The sequence below is a fragment of the Lutra lutra genome, chromosome 16, assembly GCF_902655055.1.
Source record: "Lutra lutra chromosome 16, mLutLut1.2, whole genome shotgun sequence".
Taxonomy (NCBI): domain Eukaryota; kingdom Metazoa; phylum Chordata; class Mammalia; order Carnivora; family Mustelidae; genus Lutra; species Lutra lutra.
Window position 1 is genome coordinate 48,431,190 of NC_062293.1, and position 19,730 is coordinate 48,450,919.

General features: G+C 53.0%; 1 protein-coding gene across 2 annotated transcripts; it reads left to right on the forward strand.

Moving 5' to 3' along the window:
* Nucleotides 1-7,111: 7,111 nt before the first annotated feature.
* On the forward strand, nt 7,112-19,375 carry TMEM11 (transmembrane protein 11). 2 transcript variants are annotated; one of them, XM_047706869.1, is made up of 2 exons: nt 7,112-7,239; nt 18,449-19,375. In XM_047706869.1, exons 1-2 carry the CDS (start codon nt 7,178-7,180, stop codon nt 18,963-18,965), a joined length of 579 nt encoding a protein of 192 aa, XP_047562825.1. In that variant the 5' UTR covers nt 7,112-7,177; the 3' UTR covers nt 18,966-19,375. The 2 variants fall into 2 exon arrangements, with proteins under 2 accessions (XP_047562825.1, XP_047562826.1); XM_047706870.1 differs by lacking the exon at nt 7,112-7,239 and adding an exon at nt 10,191-10,468.
* The last annotated feature ends 355 nt before the right edge of the window (nt 19,376-19,730 follow it).

Below are 19,730 nucleotides of genomic sequence, written 5' to 3' on the forward strand. Positions count from 1 at the left end.
GTGTGCGTGTGTATGTGTGTGTGTGTGTGTGTGTGTGTGTGTGTAAACATGGCCTCCAGATACCATCTCCACTATAGCCAGCCCAGGCCAGGGCCTCATATCCCTCCCTCATCTGACCTCTGGTCTCCCAACCAATCTCTTATACCCTGTGGGCTGCTCTCCACAGAGTAGCCAGAAAAATCTGCCTAAAACCTCGGTCAGACTATGTCCAGTGCCCTCCCACTGAACTGAGGGTATAATCCAAAGGACCTGAAGCAGCACCTGTGTCCCTCGACTTCATCACACTTCACCAGCACTGACCTTGTTTCTGTTCTCCCAGTCCTTCGAGCTTGTTCCTGCCTCAAGGGCCTTTGCATTTCTGCTCCCTCTACCTGAAGTTGTCTTCCTCCAAACATTACCATAATTTCACCTTCCTTGTCATTTAGATCTGTTTTAATTAGACACGTGTTCACTTGCTAGGAAAACCCAATTCACAGCGGCATTTCCTTTATTCTACGTATTACGAAGTCTGGAGGATGAAGGCCCAGGGCTGGTACTGTGGTGCTATGATGTCACTGAAGGCCCAGGCTCTTTTCATCCTCCTCTCCATCTCCTTAATATGTTGGCTTTCCCCCTCCTGCTATTGCTTCATGGTCACAAAATGGCTCCTGTACCCCCAGGTATCAAGCCATAGTCTAGGCAAGAGGAAAAGTGGATGCTGCTTTTCCTGACCTTCCCGTCTAATGTTGCCTCCCCAGGCGCTCTTTACCTCACTCCCCCATCTTATTCTGATCCTGTATCACTCCTTGGACTTTTCTTACTTGTTTCCTTGCTGGTTGATCCACTCTTGCCCCTGAAACAGAAACCCAAAAAGCAGGACTACACCCGTCATGTTCATTGCTCGTCTGCGGCTGTGGCCCAGTGCCAGAAACACAGGGATGTTTGTTGAATGAATGAACACTGCAGTCCCCTAGCTAGCCTGGTGCCAGAGTCGGGACTTCAAATCAGACTGCTCACCTCATGGGCCTGGACATTTCACAGAGAGTCCCTGGGACCCCGTGTGTGAGGAATCCAGGAAGTCGGGGGAGCTGCCCCGTCCGTGTGCAGGTTGTGGGCCTACGAACAAGGAGCCTGTGTTTGCCGGCCTGGATGCAGAGAGAGGTCCTGCGCTCGAGCCCTACATCAGGCTCCCTGCTCGGCGGGAAGCCTGCTTCTCCCTCTGCCTGCCACTCCCCTGCTTCTACGCACTCTGACAGATAAATAAATAAAACCTTAAAAAAAAAAAAGTGAGTAGGGTGAAATGAGGTCAGATGGGAGGGCCCTGATCGAGTCTGACTGGTGAGTTCACAAGAAGAGGAAATCTGGACACACAAGGAGACCCTGGGTGTGTGTGTGTGTGTGTGTGCATGCGTGCACGTGCACGGGGAGATATGTGAGGACACCCCGAGAATGTGGCTGCTCCAAGCCGAGGAGAGAGGCCTCAGAAGAAACCAGCCCTAGATTCTTCATCTCCAACTTCTAGGTCCCAGAGGCATAAAAAGAAAAATGTGTGTGGTGGGGCGCCTGAGTGGCTCAGTGGGTTAAAGCCTCTGCCTTCGGCTCAGGTCATGATCCCAGAGTCCTGGGATCGAGCCCCAAATCGGGCTCTCTGCTCGGCAGGGAGCCTGCTTCCCTTCCTCTCTCTCTGCCTGCCTCTGTGCCTACTTGTGAGCTCTGTCAAATAAATAAATAAAATCTTAAAAAAAAACAAAAACAAAAACAAAAAACCTCAGCAAAACTCAGCACTTTATTTTTTTTTTTTAAAGATTTTATTTATTTATTTGACAGAGAGAAATCACAAGTAGGCAGAGAGGCAGGCAGAGAGAGAGGAGGAAGCAGGCTTCCCGCTGAGCAGACAGCCCGATGTGGGGCTCGAACCCAGGACCTGGGATCATGACCTGAGCCGAAGGCAGCGGCTTAACCCACTGAGCCACCCAGGCGCCCCAACCTCAGCACTTTAAAAAGAAAAATGTGTGTGGTGTCAGGCCCCAGTCTGTAGCACTTTGTGTGTGATGGCAGAAGCGTGCCCCACTGGCCCCGAGGTCCCCCAGCCCCTGTTAGTGAGATCGGCCTCTGAGTAGATGTCTCACCTACGTGACGCTCCCGAGGGAGGCACATGCTTGAACAGGAACTATAAAAAGGCACTTTTATCATCAAACCGTCCTGACCCAGTTTGGGCAGGAGCTCCTCCTATTAAAACCGGAACTCCCGTGTCACCCTCCAGGCCCCTGGCTCTGTGTGGCCCAGCCCTGACTTAGGAGCTGGCCAGGCGGGCTAACAGAAGGCAGCGGCCTCGCCCACGTCCTCTGTCACCGGGCTTTCCCACACCCTGGCACAGAGCAGGGTTTGGTGGCACATGACCGAGTCACACACCTCCTCCGAAGCTCCACGACCGCTGAGTGGCCTCGCTGTCATGCCCACGGCCGCCAGTCTCTAGCAAGGAGTACACGGAGATCAGTCAGGGCGATCTGTGCCCTTCCCACACTCACGCTGTGAAAATGGGCCAATTGCTTTATCTTCACACAGGCATGAGCTTGGGGTTCCCCGGGAATGTGGTCTGTGCACACACCGCGGCCTTTTCCGTGTCCCAGGATTTTCTGTGTCCTGAGGGAGGACTGAGATTCCCCAGGAACATCCTGGAAGGACACCTGGCTGCTTGCGGCTGGTCTCATGACTGGGCTTGGGTGCCACGGAGCACTGGGAGGCCAGCCTTGTCCCACCGACTGGAAAGCGTTTGCCAATACAGGATTTCAGGAAGGGCTTGTTTCAGGAGTCTACGCCTATGGAACAAGCCACCGCCAAACGCGGTCACGGAAAACAAGGCCCATTTCTGGCTGCTCACGGAGCCCGTGGGTCAGGAGTCTAGATGGAGCACAGCAGGGAGGGCTTATCTCTCACTCTCGATGTGTGGGGCCTCAGTGGGGATGTCAAGAGACTGTGCTGGTGAAGCTGTGGGGAAACAGCCCCTGGTGGTGGTGGGAGTAGAGGATGCTTGGGTGACAGTTGTCAATGCGGCAAGCGCCCACACCCTCTGAGCCCGCAAGTTGTCTTTGGGAAATTATCCCACAGGAAGGTGTGCAACACCAGGAAGTCGTGCAAGCACACGGATTGCAGCCCTCTTCGAAACAGTAAAAGACTTCTGGGAGGCTGCCTAAGAAAAGCAGGGCAGAGCTAACCACGGCATGCGGCGTCCTGTGGAATCCCGAGCATGCCCAGAGTGACCCCCAGGATACGCTGAAGTGACACCAACAAGCCACACAGCCCGTGTCCAGTATGCACCGTGGGGGTAAAGGACACAGCTGTTAGCAGATGGAGATATTTGCCTATGTCTGGGTCAGCCACAAAAGACAAAGCAGAAAGGCACAAGCGATTGTTCTAGAAGGTGTTAAGGACGAAGTAATGGGAAGACCAGGATGCAAGAAACTCACCGTCCCTGCATATTGTTTTGTAACTTGAACATGATGCCACGTGAATATATTATCCATTCAGAATCAAAGTTCTATCTTTAAGATGCCACTTTTGATGCTTTTAGTCGTAAGCCCAAACTCTCCTGTGAAAGCACGCAAAGATGTCTTTGTTTGCCTCCCGGATGCCTACAATGTGCGGGGAGGGGTCTGAGCTGGCCGAATTTGCTGGACGCACACTCGTTGCTCCTCCTCGCAGGAGCCGCGCGCCGTAGCCGTGTGTCAGTGCCGTCTGCTCGTTCCATCCCACACGTGCCTTTTTAGGCTCTTCCCTGCAGCCAGGACTGGAAGCCTGCAAAGCACACTTCCCAGACACCCCGGCGGGTGACAGGGCCTACGGGAGGCACGGCAGGTGTCCTGGAGACAGGAAGGAGGGAGGAGCCATCCCCGGCCAGGGTACTGTGGCACTGCAGGCCGCAGTAGTGACAGCAGTGGTGACAGCAGATACCCCCAGGGGTGTGGTGCTCAGCTCTTGCTCCAGCAAGTGGGAATCGAGTGGGTGTCCTTATTGTCCCCTTGCTTCTCCTGTCCTCCCAACACCTCTGTCAACAACGCTCTGTAGTAAACTCCTTCTGCTTGAAATACCTACAGGGGCTTTCCGCCTCTAACTGACACTGACTAACACACAGAGAAACTTACCACCTTTTACAGAGGAGAGAATTGAAACTCAGAGCAAGGAAGTGCTTAACCAAAGGCAAACCCAGCACCTCTCCTCCCTCACCATGCGCTAGTCACCCCAGTCCCATTTCTGGAACATTCGAGCTCACGCACACCCCAGAGCTTTCACAGGGATTCTCTCTGTGCAGAATATTCTGTCTCCAGCTCTGCCTGTGCACACTCTCCACTCGGGGCCCATGCAAACACTCCCTCTGGAAAGACATCTCCTCTAGCCCCCCATAGTCTCCAAGTCACTCTACTACATCATCCTGCTTCATTTCTTCTTAGAAAACCTCTGCAAGCATTTACTTGGTTGTTATCTCACTAGGACCTGAAAGCCCACAAGGCCAGGCACAGTGTTCGTCTTACTAAATGCTGTGTCTCTGGGGCCAAGTGTGGGACACTGAATGCACACCATACTTATTTGCTCTAAGAATGAATGAACAGAAAGGGTGCTCAATTACTTGTGAGCCCCAGCTAGGACCGGGCTGTCCCACTGGCTGGCTGGCCGCCAGCCGCTCAGGAGTCTTTCAGGGGGTCCCACTGCCCAGGTGTGCCCACTCCCACAGGAATTCCGATTTCCACCATTCGGTCTGTGCCCTCAGCGCATGCTCAGTTACTACATCCCGAGGGAACTAACCTGCCTATGAACTGTGAAGCTTCCAGAAGGCGTGTGAGCACTAAGAGTGAGCAAGAGGCAACTCTGGCAGGTGAGGGGGCTGTGTCTCAGCTCAAGTCAGCAGACTGGAAGCGAATGGCCTGCAACAGCTGTTGGAGGCCTTACATCTCCTCTGTGCAGTTGACATGGGTGTGCGACCTGTCCTTGTTGACAAAAACAATGACATTTCCAGAGCTCCTCCTGAAGGGCACCACAGCACAGTGTAATCTCCGCAACCAGACAGCTCGGGTTCAATTCCTGGCACCATTCCTGACTGACAGGGTGACCTCGGAAAGTCACTCAGGTCCTCTGCGACTCAGTTTCCTCATTTACACAATGAGAACATTGATAATAAGAGCATCACTTTCACGGGGTCGTTGTAAAGATCAATAGTTAAATCACTTAACATGTTTAGAACAGGGCTTGGCGGGACATCACCACCCGTTGTTACTGGTACCGGTGTAACATGTATATACAAGTTCCATGCGTGTATCATATGTAATGCTCAGAGCAGTCCCGTGAGGCAAGGCACTAATATCACCCCCACTTGACAAACAAGGAAACTGAGCAAGTAGTTGTAGAAGCAGCCCTAGAAGCAGAGTGTGGTGCCAGGCTTCACACGCAGCTGATCTAAAATCCCAAGAGACCCTCTGCATCCCCACACTGGTCCAGAGAAAATGGCCCGTCTGTAGGTAATGACGAAGCAGCATGGTACTTGTCCAGCAGTCTCTACCGACACGTTGCATACACACTGGCACCACGAGGCAGGGTTGTGTGACCTGAGCGGGCACTTCCGAGGTACCAGTCAGGCCCAAAGTCTAAAGGCTAGTTGGCTGGCAGAGAAAGATATTTTAGGGAAAGCATGGATTTCCTCCGGATTCGCTAACCTGGCAGTTTCCAGGCAGGAAGGAGAGGCAGTTGAAGCTGGCAAGCTGGGCAAGCTGGGCAACCTCCAAACCACGGAGGGGCCTCTAGATTGTGCTAAGGAGCTTGAATTTCATCATATAGGTAATGAGGGACTGTGAGAGGAGTTCAAGCATTTAAATCTATTGTGGACTGTGAGCTGGAAGGAGATACAGATGAATCCTCTCCTCGATGCTAAGAGTGCCATCAACACCTGACAGCCCTGTGCCTGGGAGTGCTGAGTTCTGCCAGGCTTGGATGCTGACAGCAGGCACTGTGCTTTTTCCTATCTGGGAATCTGGAGCCGATTTTGCCATACAAAAGTTGCTCAAATATTTATGGAACCAACTAATGTTGTAACGTTGTCTGCGGAAAGCAGGAGAGGGACTACAAGTTCCAACACTGCGAAACGCTCCTCCTCCAAATAGCCCAAAGGTCCATGGGAGCAGCAACTAGGAATCACTGGGTCCCGTTTCCTGACTCTTTCGGGCAGGGTCCAGGGAAATGCCAGGTCCTGAGCCCGGCTCAGACGGGGCGATTTGCCCACCATATACTCTCAAAGACATCGAATTAGGAGATTATGTTCACGTCCCCGCACCAAAACAGGAGTGGGCTGTGCGGTGGAGACTAAAGGGCCTCACGGGCCTCATCTAAAATGGGCTTTTCTCTACACAGGACCGTTTCTTTCATAACAATGATCACACGTTGTAGTTCTTTGCGTTGAGACTCTGGATTCCAACAGGGTGTAAGCGGTAACTTTCGTGACAGAAGGGACCGCGTCTGTCTGGTTCCCAAAGCATCCTCGGAGTCCAGGGAATTGGGGGTAATGGAGCGGGAGTAGCGAGGGCCTCTGAGAAAGGTCCGTGGTGCCTCCGGCCCCTCGGTGACCTTAGGAGGCAGAGGCCGCTGTGAAGGGCACATCGGGCCGCCTTCGCGGAGAGCGAGACGAAGGTGCCGGCTGAACACGCCGGCAGCCGGGCGAGCACGAGGGCGCGAGCGCGGGTAGGACAGGGAAGCGGAGGACAGGTCCCGAAGAAAGCGCGGCGCCCCTTGGCGACTGCAGCGGGCAGCGGCCGGACGCCTCCCGCGCGGTGGTCTGGGAGTTGTAGGCACTTTCTTTCCACTCTCCTTCAGCTCTTTGCTCCTGAAGCCCAAGGCCGTACAAGCGGGCGGGCGCCTGTGACTCCTAAGCTGTGAACTCTGGAAATTTAAATTCTAAAAAAGTGCCCTGAATAGGACTCTTCCCAGAGAGCTTCCTTCCACTCCGCCTGGTTTGAGGACTACACTTCCCAGGCAACCTCAAAGAGGCGGGGCTTCCGGCGCGCGCGGCGTATTGTGGACATTGTAGTTCCGAGGGGTTCGATTTCCGCCTTCTGTGCAGTCCGTGGCTGTTGGCCCGGACTACATTTCCCTTCAGTCCGCCCACTATCCCGAGGCCGCCTTGGCGCGAGACATTTGCGAGCTGAGTGTCTCCAAGATGGCCGCTTGGGGAAGGAGGCGTCTTGGCCCGGGCAGCAGTGGCGGCAGCGCCCGAGAGAGGTGAGATCCGGGGGCCTGTTGCTTTCCCAGGGCGAGTGGGTCAGGAGCCTGGAAGCCAGTGAGGCCTCCTGGGGCTGCACCGCTGTCCCTGCCTTCGTCCCCGGGCTCCCCTTTCTCGCCCACCCGCCCTCCTCGTACTCCTGCGAGGCACGCGGGGTTTCTGCTCTGGCCGATCCAGGATCTGGGTGGGATCTGGCGCCCGCTCTAGCCCGGCTGAAGCGGCCTCCGCGGAGGGCTCCGGGGAGCTGACGATGCGGGGCCGGGAGAGGTGGCCCGCGGCCATACAGGGGCCGGGGCCGGGCCACGCGGGAAGGACCGGGAGCCCCGCGCAGGCCCAAGGGACCCGCCTAGCATCCCGCGGTCGGGCAGCGTCCGAAGCTCCCGTCCTGCCTGGCCAGGAGCGTGGCCATTTCGGCCGCGACCCCTGACGTGATGAGGGATGGCTCCGGGGAAGGAAAAGGAAGGGAAGCCTGCACGGAGTGGGCCAGCTGCGGGAGGGTAGTGCGGTCTGCACGTTTATCAGGATAGCTTTAACCTTCCCCAGTGTGTCTCCCGGGCCGAGAGTCGGCCGCTTCCTCGAACCCTCCGAGTCTTGCGACTTTTCGAGGGTTCTCTGCAAGCGCCCCTGCTGTGGAAGTCCTTTAAAGTGACCTTTCTTAATGAATGATGAGTGGGTAGAGAGCTAGGGGCTTGTTTCTTCCGAAGCGGATCTCGATTTGGAGAACTGATTTCTAGAAGATGAGATTGTTAGAGTTTTTGTGTTTCGGGTTGAAGTTACAGTTCTTCGAGAAGGCAGTTTCAGCTAGAAGCCACTAGAAGCTGTTCAGCTACTAGAAATTTGGGAAAGGATGTGTATTGGTGTAGTCGCCTGAATTCAGCTGCTCTGTCCATTTTGTTATGGCTTGCTTGGTATAGCCGAGGTCAGCAAGAAAGTTTTGTGTTTGTGTGTTTTGTCTCTTTGGAGAGGCTTATTAAACAGAACAGTGTCTTCACCCCCTCCCGCCCAACTATCCTCATTATTCCTTTTCTTTGATTCCATCACGTATGCATTGCTGTTGCCTGCAGATGGTTTTCTCGGCTTGTAAGAGTCTTCCTGTTTGGTAGTTGTGGTAGACCAGCTATCTTAAGCTCAGAGTTATCCAGCGTTGTCTGCTCTGCATTTCCTCTTCCGTGGAAAAGCAGTGAATGGCAAGCAGATATTTTTGTTTTTCCAACTCCCATGTGGTATTTCTTAGATCAGACCATAGGAAGAAGTTAAAGAAATGACCTCGATGGCCTTTAAACCTGGCAAACGTTTTCAGGATCTTAAATGCGACCATTAATCCTGCTTAGAAAAGCCAGAGTAGCTGAGAGAAAGGCATTTCTCCTTACTGGATAAAAACAGCTGGAAGGGCCAAATGGGAATGCCCCAGACATCATACAAGGGCTGTGCCAGCACAAGTTAAGCTTTTATTGATCTAAGAAATCAGATACTGGGGATCTTATCTCCTTGGTTGGAGACGCATTAATTCAAAACAGAGTTTGCAGACTAGCAGCCCATAGGCTGAATCCAGCCCTTGACTGTCGATTCTTAGGTTTTAAAAAGAATTTAAATCAGTTGCCAATACTTAAAAGTTGGAAGATTTCACGTAAAACTCTCCTTGAAAAGCTGAGTGTGGCAGACTGCTTTTGGTCAGGGCGAGTGCTCTCTAGTTCATTATTCACCTGACAGCTTGACTCACTGCAGTTACCTGCCTAGTCTCCCTAGGTGTGCAGGTTGTAACCTTTGGCCTGGAGCCGAAGGCTCTGCTCGCATATGCAGATGCCCCAGGAATGGGGCAGCAGATTTTATGGTTCGGGTGGCCCCATCTCTCTTCCTTCAGATATCATGGTGTGTGGCTGGGAGACCTTTCTAGTTGCCTTTGTGGGGAGGCCCTAGCCCGGCTCTGTTGGAGGAGTCATTTGTCGGAGCCCAGTTTCCCTAAGATCCTCCCACGCTGAGCAGGGGATGGAAACATAACCCGCTGCTGGGCCAGCTAGCTAACTTCTGGGCACACCTCCATTCCTGCTCAGTGGGTGGAAAGACTGTTCGGGAGGGGCGGGCTGGATTAATTGATTGCCCAGCACCGTAGATTAAGAGGCCCAAGCATATTATTGGCTCTTAGGACTGAAATAGGGTGTTTATGGCTCTCTTAAATGAGTTTGTTCCATGTCACATCTGTGCTGACCCAAATCTCAGCTTCACATTGGAAGACCACTTTCCAGAATCACTTGACACACCCAGTTGGAGTCTGCTTTATGCTGAAAGCAAAGGACACTTTGCCTGGTTTGGGGCAGGAACTGGAGCAGAGCAACACTTTGGGCAAACTTTCCACATTTGTCAAGTGGCTGCAAACTCCCAAGCATGACTTGTACTTAAAGGCCCTGCCCAGGACTGTACCGTCCACCACAGTTTCTGTCATCAGCTGTGTATTAATGGTGGTCCGCTTCAGAATACACGATGTGTGAATTCTTTACCTGGTTCTTGAGTCAAGAGCTGTGTCCATTCAGTAGCCACTAGTCACATGTGGCAGTTAAATTTAAATTAATTAAAAATAGGGGTGCCTGGCTGGCTCAGTAGAGCATGTGACTCTTGACCTTGGGGTTGTGAGTTTGAGCCCCACATTGGGTGTAGAGATTACTTAAAAAAAAATCTTTAAAAATTAATTAAATAAAAATAAGATGAAAAAATTCAGCTTCTCAGTCATAAGAGTCAGTCCCATTTCAAGTGCTCAGTAGCCACATGGGGCTTGGGGGGCTAGCACATTGGGTAGGGCAGATTTAGAACACCTCCGTCACTGCAGAAAGTTCTAGTGATGCGACAGCGCTGGTCTAGACTAAAGGAGGAGAGGGGTGGAAATAGCAAAATGCTAGCTGCTTGCATGTTGATTTTTCTCTCCACTCCGTTAAATCCAGGGACTCAACAGTGTTTGTAATGAAGAACATCAGACTCTGAGCTGTAACCTGAATTCTTGTCCAGAATTCAGCACACTGGCAGCGAGCACACGAAACAGATTGCCACTTGGCCTGTCGGCGTCTTTGAGACACACTTGCCCATCTAGGAAGGCACAGTGCAGGTATCTGTGTGTTCTGCCACTTGGGTGCCGCCCCGGACCAGCTCCCAGACGGGCCCGCCTGTCCTACTTGGGCCGCTTGTCTTCACTCCCTCAGGGCCTCTGAGCGTCCCTGAGCTCTCCGTGATGGTTGGAATGTGAGTATAGCCACGTACTCTGAGCTCCCGCTCTTCCCATCATGTGAACATGTGCTTGATCTGATACTCCTCATGATGCAAGGCAGCAGCGCTGCTCAAAGACCTGGGGTGTCCAGAGGGCCTGGCATGCTGGACTAGATGCTCAGGTGTTCGGGGGAGCCCCTGGCTTGTGCGGCCGCCTGCCCGTTCATGCTGTTCTGACATCATGGCTTTAATATGTGAGTCGGAGAGTTGTGGTCCTGGATGGCTGGTGGAGGGTTTAGTTCCGGTCCAGTTGAACAGATGGGCCACAAGCCATGAAGGCAGGTGGCTCACTTTCTGGGATTGATGTTCTCCTCATTCTGATCTGAGCTTTTCCTTCTAGAACTGAGGACCCTTAGTGGCCTGGGGTACTTTTTTTTGTCTTGGAAAACTGCCTCTCTGGCTCCAGTGTGTGGTGAAAATGTTTGTTCCTCCTGGCCATGGCCAAGGCGCACAGGTAGGCATCCACGCCCGAGTCTGGGTGTGTGGGCCCTCCCCAGCTGCCTACAGAAGGTGGAGTCGGTGCACTCAGCCATAGGTTCTGATCCCGGAAATTGGATATTGCAACTTAAAGTCATCTGCTGGGGTTCATCCTCCTCAGGCACGACTTTCCGTCTTCCTGGATTGACGGGAGCGGTCTGGTTCCAGCAGCAGTACTTGTGCCTTGGGGGTTCCGTGCTTTAGGCCCCATTCCAGCTCGGGCGCAGCTTTGCGAAGGGCAGGATGCTCTTGTATGGGCGGGGAGGCCGAGGCCAGGCCAGAGCTGGGCTTCTCTGTACAGGGCCTCGGTGAGTGGAGGCAGTGGGAGGAGGTGGGAGAAGGTGGGAGGTCCTCCACAGAGCGAACCCTCCAACACCTCCCAGCTTTCTCTGTGTTCTGTCCCTGCTGCCTTTTTTTTTTTTTTAAGCACATCAAAGCATATTTCTTTTAATAAAAAATCGACAGTATGTACATTATTTACAAAAAAAAAAGAAAAAGAAAAACCAAGTTAAAATTGTGTGTGTGTGTGTGTGTGTGTGTGTGTGTGTCAGAGAGTAAAGCTGGTGGATGGCACTAGGGAGTTCTGGGGAGAGCCAGTAAGCTTAGTAGAGTCACAGGAGTGCTTCAGCTCAGGGCTGATCCATAGATTTTCTGCCATAACAGAAATGTCCTGTCACTGCTTTCTTTTAGAGTAGCCATTAGCTGCAGGTGGCTACAGACGGTTCGAGGTATGGCTGCTGTGTCTAAGGAAGTGGATTTTGTACTTGACAGTTTTAGTTAATTTAAATTTACAAACAGCTGCGTGGGCCTTACACTGGAGTGTGTTTTGCAGCTGTCACCTGGGTTGGCAGAGCCCACTCCGTTCCGCCCTCGCTGTGGCACTCGGGAAGAGCTAGAGCCTTTGCCCTGTTTGACCCCAGGCAACGTGGCTTAGAGCAGCAAGGGCTTTTGCCCTTGGCAACAAAGCCAGCGAGTTACCGAGCGGGAACTAGAATCCAGGTCTCTGGACACACCCCTCCTCTGGGTGCACGGTGCTCTTACTCCCGCAGGAGAGCACTGTGTGGTTCCCCAAGCACCGGGGAGGAATGCGTGTCCTTGAGCAGGGCTCTCTCTGAAACACATGAACATGTTGGGTGCCTGTGCAAGTTCCTCGGCCTGTTTGGAATCATCCTCAACATTCGGGGCTACATGCCTATGCCTTGGATTGGCCTTTAAAGCGACAACACAGAATCCTGCCGCTTTCTTTGGCTCCCGAGGAGGCACTTTTTGGTTAGCCAGAAGTGCGTTCTAGATCTGGGGGTCGAGGTAAAGTCCAGGACCTCCCAGAGCACAAGTAATGAAGTGGCCACATGCTTACTGGGTGGAAAGCAACCTGACATATGGACCTCGTTTAATTTTTCACCCACGCATTGTCTTAATTACTGTAATTGTTCTTCTCCTGCCACTCATTTCAAATGCCACTTATTTCAAAAAAGCGCTTCCACTACTGTGTGTTGGTGCCCTGTCACATTCAGGCCGGGTGAAAACACAGTCTGCCTCCCAGAGCTCCGAGTTGACATCCTTTGTCTTTCAGACCAGAGCTCCCAGCCCAGGCCCGCCTGGGAGCCCAGGGCCCGCCCCAGGAAGTGAGCCCAAAGCAAGCGCTTCCGCTGCTGTTAGATTAGCCTCTTCCGGTTCTGCCAGGACCAGAAAGTGATGGTGGCCTGCGCGGTGCCTTGGCCAGTGCTCGCTTGAGGTGACGGAAATGAAATTTTCCTCCTCACTGGCAGGACTGCAGAGGGCTGAGACCATCAGGATACCCCAGCCATGAGATGCTGCCTTGCCCAGACCCACGGTGGTGGGCTCGTTCCCTGGCAGCACACGCTCCTCCGTCCGCACGGGGTCACTGCTGGGGCCAGGACTGGGCCCCCTCCTGCTCGTCTCGGCTGTGCAGTCTCGTCACCCCGAGGGATACAGGGCTGTCAAACAAGAGTTTTCTTTTTGCCAGAAAGCTGGCGATTCATTTCTGCATTATAAAAGCACATGTGTATTTGTTTTCTGTTTTTGAAAAGTACAGAAACCTATGCAGGAAAATTAAATGTCAGTCACCTGGTAGGCCACCATCCAAAGAAAACCCCTGTTGACTTTTCTTCATGTCCAGCATCTTTGATACTTCCCTCCAGATCTTTTGTCTTGGATTTTTAAAAACTGTATGTTAAACACATCAAAAGTATGTTTCTAACATGTGAAAGTCATAAACTTGCTACCGTATGTCTGACCCTTGAAAATATTGTTCTAAACAAAAGCAGGCAGGCCCAGGCGGCCACAGGCACGATGGCGTTTATACAGAATGTCCAGAACAAGTGAGTCCATCCAGTCAGTGCGTGGATTGGTGCTTGTCAGGGGCTGGGGAGGGTTGGAGGAAAGGGGGAGCGATGGAGTTTCTTTTTGGGGTGATGGAAATACTCCAGAATTGATCATGGTGTCTGTTGCACAACATAGGGAAGGCAGTAAGCCACCGGATTGTACACTCCAAATGGGTGACTTCTGTTCCAATAAAGCTGTTATTTAAAAAGTATAAATCAAAACCACCCATCGGGATGCCTGTTGTTAAAATCAAAACAGACAGGTGTAAGCGTTGGTGAGGATATGGAGCAGTTGGACCCCTCATGCCCTTTTGGGGGCAACGTAAAGGGATGCAGCAGTGGTGGGGGACAGTGCAGCGGTTCCTCAAAAGTGAAAAGTAGAATTCCCACATGATCCAACAATTTGGCCTCCAGGCATAGATCCAAAAGAATGAAAAGCGGAGACTTGAGCACATAGTTTTATGCTGTGTTCACAGAAGCATTATTCCCAATAGCTGGGAGGAAGTAGCCCAGGCGTGATTGGGGGATGAACAGGTGTATAGACACTCGATGGAATATTCTTTTATTCATCCTTAAAGGGAAAGGAACTCCTGACTCATGGCGTATAACATGGGTGACTCTTGAAAACGGGGTGTCAAGTTGAGTAAGCCGGTTGCAGAAGGACAGATACTGTATGATTTGACTTACACGTGGTACCCAACATTGTCTGGCTTAGAGGGACACAAAGTCGAAGGGTGGGGGTAGGGGTGGGAGCTGTTGTTTCGCGGGGGCAGAGTTGTGCAGGCGGAAACTGTCCTGGAGCTTGTTTGCGCCACAGCGGGAAGGTACTGAACGCTACTGAACTGTGCGCTTACAAATGGTCAGGATGGTACAATTTACCTGTGTGTCACCGTGATTTGGAGACAGTAAACCCATGGGCTCACCGCTCAGCTTAAGTAGAAAACTAGCATGACCCTGGCCCATGTGTCCCTTGCCACAGGCAGAGGCCCCCTCGCTCATGACGTCGTTTCCTTGCTTTTCTTCGCAGTTAGCACACATGAGGACCCTCCTCAGCGGCAGCGTCTCTGGCAGTGCTGTGCTGCACATTCCAAACGTCCGCACGTGTCCCTGCTTTCTCCCCAGTGAGGGATTCGGCTGTATATTCCCCACCTGGTGGAGGAGCAGCCCGATTAGCGGTCTCTTCGTAGCAGTGCTGCTCTCCTCACACGGTGCTGCTTGGAACATTTTTGCACAGCTCTGATTTTGGGGGAGGTATCTCCAGACTTTGGGGATCCCGGGTTTGAGACTACTCTGGTAATTCCGGAGTCCTCCGAGACCGGCCTCCCGACGGTGGAGGGGACCGCGGGGCCGCATGCTGGGCAGGCTGCCAGGTGCAAAGAGGGTGCCCACATCGGGGGATTCGAGTTCAGTGGCCTGGTTCTTCATTATGGCCCCCTTCTCACTGGAAAGCCAGTGTTCTCTGGGAATTCCGCTGAAGACCCTATCTTCACCACCGCCAGGGCAGATTCAGAGGAGGAGAGGGGAGGGTCTCAGGCCCACTCTGGGTGAAGGGAGAATGAGGGAGGCCGATAGGAGCCCCAGGCACAAGGGCCCATGACCCTGGGGCAGCGCCCACAGCAGCCCCTTCAGCTTGGACGGGTTCATGCTCTGCCCTGCCAGCCAGTTTAGAGCTCACTGAGCGAATTGATGTCAGCACTGGCACAGGGGGTTTAGGAGCACGACCTTGTACCCTAAGTACCATGGATTGTGTTAGACACAAAAGGTTCTAAAGTTATTTGGTAAAAGGGCTCCTCTTTTCTCTCTGGAGCCACTCCATTCTTCTCCCCAGTGATGGTCGTATATCCCGGGTCTTTGTGTATCCAGAAAGGTTCTGCGTGTTTAAAAGCAAACATACTTTTTTTTTTTTTTTAAAGATTTTATTTATTTGAGAGAGAGAACACAAGTGGGGTGAAGGGCAAAGGGAGAAGCAGGCTCCCCGCTGAGCAGGGGTCCAATGCAGGACTGGATCCCAGGACCCTAGGCTCAGGTCATGATCAAGGCAGATGCTTAACTAGCTGAGCCACCTAAAAGCCCCTAAAAACAAATGTATACCTTTTTTAAAGTACACTAAAGATCACATACTATAATCATTGTTCTGTGCTGGGCTTGTTCAGGATGGCTACAGTCTGCCGGGCAGAGAGGGCACCGTATGCTAAGGTAGATTCGCAGTTTGGGCAGGAACATTCTATAGTCCCAACCTTGACACCCAGGTTTTGCCTTAAACGTTCTGGAGGAACTTTGTGGCCAGAAACGCATCCCCGGCCTTGCTTTGATAGTGGGACACACAGTGAGTTGAACTGCCTCCTCTTCACAGCTTGAGAACACAAGGGAAGTCGGGGCTGCCTGGGAACCAGTCCTCTCCCGGGTCCTGTGCACATGGGGCCAGTCATCCCGTGACCATTGACTTCTCTTTCCGCTGGGACGTCTCCAGTCAGTGTGAGACTCTGCCTCTTAGGGGTGCTTGTTTGCTCTAGGTGACTTCTAAAGTGCGGAGTCCTGCCTGGGAGTAAGAACTGAAACGAACTCCGTCTCCCCTCCCTGAATTCAAACCAAATGGAGGCCTTGAACGGGGAAACCCTCCTTTTCCCGTCTCATCTACTTCCGGTGGATTCTTCCGGAAACAGCTCATTAACTCCTCCCGGAGAGGCAGCTCCAAGTACTGGCTCGCCGCAGTGAGCTGCTCTGGCAATGGCCCATGTTTAGGAGGCTGCTTGTCTGACCCCCCCTCCCAGTGCACAACTTCTCCCCAGTGCACACCGTTTAATTAGGGCCTGTGGTTTAATTAGGAGGCTCCCCTGAGCCCAACTTAATTACAGTTACTTTTTCAGAATAAAGAGTTCCCTCTGCCCAAGTCCCGGCCAGTGCCTTTTGCTAAAGTGGTTCCCACCTGGGAATGGAGGCCCCTCCTGGAGGATGCTCCTCCCCCTGCACTTGGGGAGCAGTCAGGCCATTACCAGTGACTTTTCATTTCTGATGTGACCACAGGAGAGTACTGAGCACTTGTTTTTCTAATAGGGTGAAACTCTTTGCCTCTTAGGTTTGCTTATTTGTTGGCTAAAAATAGTTTTTATTGTGCTGAATCCTGCCTGGGAGTAACTGGAGGGAGTGTTCAGTGGTCCCACTCTCTCATCGCCTGTCCTTTTTTCTCGAAGCGTACCCCCGACAATCCAGTTTTCACCACACTTAACATGTCATCTTTGAAGGAGGGCTGGGACCTAGAGGTTCTGGGGGTGACCTTGTTTTAAAAGCCTTCACTTGTTCTTAATGTGCCCGGTCCCTGATGAGTACGCTCTGAGCCTGGCTCCCCTGTTGCTTTCCTCAGAGTGGCTGCTGGGTGTGCGCTCCAGGATGTGGGGGGCCGGTGGACCTTGTGTCCTTGAGCACGTAGGGCTGTGCGACTCATTGAACAAGCAGAGCTCAGGAGGATGGGCTCAGTACACTGGTCCAGAGCCCCAGTTAGAAGGGCATGGGCTCGGGTGGGGGTACCAGGAGCCAGATGGGGGTCCCTGGACCTTCTCTTGTTCGTCATGGTCTGACCAGCCCAGGGACAAGGGGCTGCTTTTCACTGAGGCACGTGAAAGGTGTTCTGTGCTGCCTAGTAACAGGGTTAAGTGGCTTGATCCAGCTTCTAGAGCTGCGTCTAACAGTGTCCCCCGGAGGCCGGTATAAAGAAGGCTTTTTACTGGATGAACTGAGAACACAAAACTAAGAGAAACGGTATACGCTGAAAGACGGTATGGAAATTCAGAAAGATCTGGACAGGCTGAAACAGGCCAAATGGAAATGACAAGGCGTGTATGGGTCTATATTTAGGTTAGCCCATCAGGGGTGTGGAAAGATTCTGCTTTGGATGCAAACTTTGCACTGGAGAGACGTCAAACAGAATCCGGAAACCACCTCAAATGCCCCCCATGGCCCATGGGCCAGCTCTGTGGCCTTGATTCACAGCTGAGTCGTCCGTCCCTGAGCCTCCAGATTTGTCTTCCGCCAGTGAGGATCAGGTCACCCATACCTAGTCCCAGGGGGGGAAGTTGGATCAGCTCAGCCACTTGAAGTGGGTCTTTGTGAACAGTGTTTCTTTCTTTCTTTCTTTTCTTAAGATTTTATTTATTTGACAAATCACCAATAGGCAGGGGGGGGGGAAGCAGGCTCCCTACTGAGCAGAGAGCCCGATGTGGGGCTCGATCCCAGGACCCTGAGACCATGACCTGAGCTCAGGTGCCCCATGAACAGTATTTCTTATGTGAGTAGGAAGAGCGTTTCCTGGCGATAAATACAGAGTCCTGGAGGCACAGGGTCAGAATGGCCAGGAACTTCTGGGGGTCCTTCGTGTGTCCCCCCTTACACTGAATTTCATTGTCACTCTTCTTGAGGCCTTGTCTTTTCCTAATGAGATCAGAGGGCTGCTTTTTCTAAGCTGTGTGCCGGTGTTCTCGGGGCTGCTGGCTGGGGGTGCTTTGTGCAGCTTGTCCTCCCGTGACGGCCAGAGGAGTTTTGTTCTCAGTCATCCGAGGCGAGGATGACCCTATCGGTCTTTCGTTCTGTGGGGCAGGGATGACTGCTTTTGACCCTTAAAGAGGGCAGGGTGTTTGGCACTATTGGCCTCAGGTCTGTTGGTTTCCGTCGAAGACACCTCCTTCCTCCATTGCTCTGGTTAACCAAGAGCACGTTTCGTCCTGCCGGCCTTGGGCCTCTGCGTGGATGTAATTCCAGGCCGAAACACTCTTTCTTCCTTGTGGCTCCCTTGCAGACTTAGCTCTGTCCACTCAGTCTACTGCGTTGGGCTGCCTGCCAGGCCCGGTGCATGTCGCCGGCGGTCATCCCCTTAGAGATCTGGGTACTCTTCCTCCTGTGTCTCTCTGCATTTCGCCATTTTCTCTCAGGAGAAAAAAAATTCTTCAGTGACTACCTTGTATATTGGGTTCCAGGGATGATAAGACCAAAAGCGAGACATGGTGGCCTTGAGAGCTTGGGCTGTCTGCTGAGCCGGGCGCCCAGGCTGCGGCCACAGACTTGTCCCCAGTGTCTCAGCACAGAAGTGGGGCACGTGCTTCTCAGCGGTCTCACTGTCTCCTCTTCCCCCCCCTTCCCCAAGGGTGAGCTTGTCGGCCACGGACTGTTACATCGTGCACGAGATCTACAACGGGGAGAACGCCCAAGACCAGTTCGAGTATGAGCTGGAGCAGGCGCTGGAAGCACAGTACAAGTACATCGTGATCGAGCCCACGCGCATCGGTGACGAGACGGCCCGCTGGATCACCGTGGGCAACTGCCTGCACAAGACCACCGTGCTGGCGGGCACCGCCTGCCTCTTCACCCCGCTGGCCCTGCCCTTGGATTACTCCCACTACATCTCACTGCCCGCCGGCGTGCTCAGCCTGGCCTGCTGCACCCTCTACGGCATCTCCTGGCAGTTTGACCCCTGCTGCAAGTACCAGGTGGAGTACGACGCCTACAAACTGTCCCGCCTGCCCCTGCACACACTCACTTCCTCCACCCCAGTGGTGCTGGTCCGGAAGGACGACTTGCACAGAAAGAGACTGCACAACACGATAGCACTGGCCGCCCTGGTGTACTGTGTAAAGAAGATTTACGAACTCTACGCCGTATGATTGCAGTAGGACGGGGAGAGAAGCAAACGACCCAGCCCACGAGAGACGACCCGAGGAGTCAGATGGCCACAGCAACAGTTTTTGCTCTGTGAGGCGGCGGAGCCTGGGAAGGGGTTTGGTTTAATAGTTGTTATTAAAAAAAAAAAAAAAAAACACAGATCACAGGCGTACCAAGGGTTTTCAGCTCATTACACTAAGATGTGGATTCCCGTAACCCGCGGGGGGTCTGAGCTGTGGGAGTCTGAGCTGTGGGAGTCTGAGCGGGCGGTGGAATGTTGACGGCAGCAACGCTACGGAGCGGGTATGAATGCGCTTGCGGGGTTGGGGGGGAGGTCTTTAAGTCTGTTGTTTAACTGTACCATCCAGAGCCCACCACAAGCTATTGACCATTAAAATTATGAGAATTTCAACTTCAGGTGTCTTCTCTTTCCGTGACTGCTCGCAGCAGGAGCAGGCCTTTGAGCGAGGTCAGTATGGACCCCCCCACCGCCCCCGCCCCGAGCGGTCTCACATCTCACCTCTCACTTCTCATGCTGGCCTCATTTTCAAGGCCAGCGCTGCTAAATGCCATTCGGGGCCATGGTAGGATCCCGTGACAAGGCCTAGAGGTCACTGGGTTTCTGTGTGGGGCCATGTGGAAGACTCGGCCCTGGAACCTCCTGTGCAGATTTGGATTTAAAAGGCCCCATAGGAGAACAGCCGCATTTTTTTCAAAGCATCGAAGCTGTTTCTAATGTGGACCCTGAGTTCAAGCCCAGTGCCCCT